The sequence below is a fragment of the Salvia splendens genome, chromosome 15 (assembly GCF_004379255.2).
Source record: "Salvia splendens isolate huo1 chromosome 15, SspV2, whole genome shotgun sequence".
Lineage (NCBI taxonomy): Eukaryota > Viridiplantae > Streptophyta > Magnoliopsida > Lamiales > Lamiaceae > Salvia > Salvia splendens.
Window position 1 is genome coordinate 20041291 of NC_056046.1, and position 3852 is coordinate 20045142.

The 3852-nt window shown below is 51.9% G+C and overlaps 1 protein-coding gene across 1 annotated transcript; it reads right to left on the reverse strand.

Annotated features, from left to right (window-relative positions):
- Nucleotides 1-365: 365 nt before the first annotated feature.
- LOC121766838 (putative ETHYLENE INSENSITIVE 3-like 4 protein) lies at nt 366-1640 on the reverse strand. The gene has a single exon (XM_042163075.1). The coding sequence runs from the start codon at nt 1638-1640 to the stop codon at nt 366-368; it is 1275 nt and encodes a 424-aa protein (XP_042019009.1).
- Nucleotides 1641-3852: the final 2212 nt, after the last annotated feature.

The following is a 3852-nucleotide window of genomic DNA, read 5'->3' on the forward strand; positions in this document are numbered from 1 at the left end:
ATTGGGTTGAGTCGGGTTTGGGTTTGGCCTTATTAAATTGAGTCGTTAATAGATTAACCCGATAGACAACCTTCTTTCTTTGTCTCGCAATATAGGTTAGATTCATGAGAAACACATAAGACATATTCAAAACTATTCCATGATGCATATATCTTTACATCTCTTCCGCACACAACACACATTACATCTCTCATACAATTCTATATCTATGACGACTTCTCTTCCTTCTCTCGAAGAATAGACCAACAAAACACTAGACCGCAGGTGGATTTAAAATTAATCCATGATCCATATACTCACTATATAAATATCTATATATGATAAATGAATAATCTCACACACATCATTGGAGACTAACTCATTGATCAATCTACCATGTCATGATACCCCATGTCCCAAACCGAACCCGCCTGGTCCAAATCCCCATAAACCGCCGGCCCAAACCCGAGCCGCTCGATCATTTCAATGGTCCATAAACTCCCCGAAGCTTCACCGCTGCTGCCGCCATTCTCTCCCTCAACCTCATGACCATTGCTCTTCTCCATCAATGGCATCTCCAGCCAATCACACAGATTCAACTCCTGCAAAATAGTATTCCTCTCAGTCACAACAATCTCATCTTCATTACTATCCCCAAATCCAGCCTCCGCCGCCGTCCTCCCAGCCCGGCGCCCGGACCCAAACTCACACGGCCGCTTCTCATTCGCATTAATCGATCTATCAATAACCAGCTCTTCCTCGACCTCATCTTGTTCATCATCTTGATTTGAGATGCAGAGCGATTTCTGTGTCAATTTAACCAGGGCTTCCTCCTGGTTAACGACCTTCGCCCATGTCGCGGTGTCCTTCGCCGTCATCTTATGCTGCAGCGACTTGGACTGGTTGACGAGCCGCCGCATCCGCTCCAAATCCGGTGCCATGTGCTTTATAATCGCGGCGAGCACGCTGACCTTCCAGGCCTTCTTCAGGTCATGGGGCTTGCGGTAGGGGGGCGGGCCGTGCTCGTGCGCGGCCTCCCCCTGGTCCCCCCACCACAGCTCATCCCCGCGCGGCCACCACGGCGGTGCCAGACCGCGCTCCAGCGGAAAGCGCCGCTGCGGCGGCACGCAGTGCTGCATGAGAGCAGAAAGCAGCGACCCCAGCGTCGTGTCCTGGATCTCCTGCAGCATCAGCATGTGCATGAAGGAGTTCGGGCTGATCTCTGCGGCCGCGGCCACCTGGGGGAGGAACTCGGCGATCGCAGTGGGGGCGTTGCGGTCAAAGCGGACCTCCTCCTTCCACCAGCCACGGAGGCTGTCAGAAGCCCCCGTGACTGGCTTCCCCTTCTCGGGGACGATGCCGTAGACGAAGCCCTGGCCCTTGCAGACGTCCATGATTTTTGACATGTACTTGAGGACGGCATCCTGGGCGCGGCACATCTTCTTGCGGCGGGAGAGCTCGAGCTTCTCCGCCGTGCCGGGCTCGTCGGCGGCGTTGAGTTCGGCCTTCATCTTCTGCATCCGCATCCGGTCCTTCCACATGCGGCGGTTGAGGTCGGCGTAGCTGATCACTTCGTCGTCGCTCGGCGATTCCAGATCGGACGCGGTGCTGCTTGGCGGAGGCTCCAGAGCCTCCTCCGTGTAGTCGTGGATCTCGACCATCTCCGCCGCCGTTGTGACAAAGTTGAAGTGGCAATTGTGGTGAATATTGAGATGAGGGAAAATGTGATTGCGGTTTACGAGATTTGAAGGGAGAGATTGGATTTATATATAAGTGGAGATGTGAGTTTTTGAGGAAATTGATGCAAAATTTTGTGATTTCGGCTTATCTTAGCAATCACGAAAAAACCTATGCAGAAAAAGGGCTCTGCATGCTTGACACGTGGCAATTTTAGATTCCAAGTCAGCAGTGCATTGTCCATGACATGACCTAAGAGCATCTCCACTGGGCGGACATCCCACTAGGACATCCCAAAAACACCTCTTGCCACGTCACTAGGACTTCCCATCCCACTGTCACGTCACTAGGACATCCCCTGCACAATCCGCCCTTCCCATCGCCCTTCCTACTAGGACATCCCGCAATAAAAAAATCATACATTTACAAATAAAACAATTTACATTTACGGAAATAAAATTTGACCGAGAATACGAACGGGAAAAATTAACAACTTCATCGGAAAAAACATACATGATTCGAAAAAAAAAACTACATACTAATAAAAAAAAACTTCATACATTATCACGTCAACCCCTCCGAGTCCAAACCTCTTCGATGATATCCTGCTGAAGTCGAACGTGGGCATCTGTTTGCCGCATGTCGGCAAATGCATGCAGCCGCGCGACCTCTCCATGAGGTACCCCCATATTCACATTCGCGGTGGCCACGCCGTGACTTGGACCTGCACCCGTATCATCTTCGTTAGTCCACTGAGTCAGTTCCGCAGCTTCATTTTCGACAATCATGTTGTGCATTATGATACATGTGTACATGATATCGCCGATGTTGGGAATATACCACTGCCGTGCAGGACCCTTCACAACCGCCCACCGACTCTGGAGCACACCAAATGCCCGCTCCACATCCTTGCGCGCTGCTTCCTGACGGCTCGCAAAGTATGTCTTCTTTTTTCCGAGCGGATGCTTGATTGACTTCACAAAGACGGGCCAGTTTGGGTATATCCCATCCGCCAAATAGTACCCTATATTATGCTGGTTGCCGTTGGCGACGAAACTGATGGCGGGACCAACGCCATTGCACTGAGCGTTGAACAGGGGCGATGATTGGAGAACGTTGATGTCGTTGTTGGACCCGGCGACTCCAAAATAAGCATGCCATATCCATAGCCGGTAGTCAGCTACAGCTTCAAGGATCATCGTGGGATGCTTGGCTTTGAAGCCGGTGGTGTACATCCCCTTCCAGGCGTCGGGGCAGTTCTTCCACTCCCAATGCATACAATCTATGCTGCCCAACATCCCAGGGAACCCGTGCCCCGACCCATGCATATCTATCAGCATCTGGCAGTCTTCGGGGCTCGGACTCCGAAGATACCGCTCCCCGAATATCGCTCTCACGGCCGCGCAAAAATTCTGCAGACACTCGACGGCTGTCGACTCGCCAATGTGGAGGTACTCGTCAAACATGTCGGCCGCACCTCCATACGCCAGTTGTCTGATTGCAACAGTGCACTTCTGCAAGGGCGTGAGTCCGGGTTTGCCAGCTGCATCCTCTCTGATCCTAAAATACAGGTATCTTTTCTCTAAAGCACCCACGATGTGCAGAAACAGCGGACGATGCATCCTAAAGCGTCGCCGGAATAAGGCTTCCCCAAAACGCGGTTGCGGAGTGAAGTAGTCCGCATACAACCGAATATGTGCAGCAATGTGGTCACGGGGTACTTGAGTTCGACGATGGATCGGCCGAGGTACCGCCGCCTGCTGCCGCCGCTGCGACCTCTGTTGTAGCAGCCTCTCTATCGCACCTTCAACAGCGACCTCCAACTCATTCTCGCTATCACTTTCACTAGACATTCTAGATATACTTGAAATTAGAGATGTACAGAGAGAAACTTGTTAACACAAGTGGTGCGAATGAAATAAAATTCAACGAGCCGTATATATAGAGTTTTAAAAAAATTTAAAAATGGGACGTCCGACCGGACATCTGACTGGACGCCACAATGGCGGACGTCCGTCCGCCCGTCGCGCCGACGTCCGAGGACACCCGACGTCCTCACGGGACGTCCGTATCCGACCCTAAACGCCACAATGGCGGACGTCCCGGTCGCCCGTCGCGACGTCCGACCGGATGTCCGACCGGACGTCCGCCATTGGAGATGCTCTAAGTTGTATATACGAAGATGCCGACTAATGA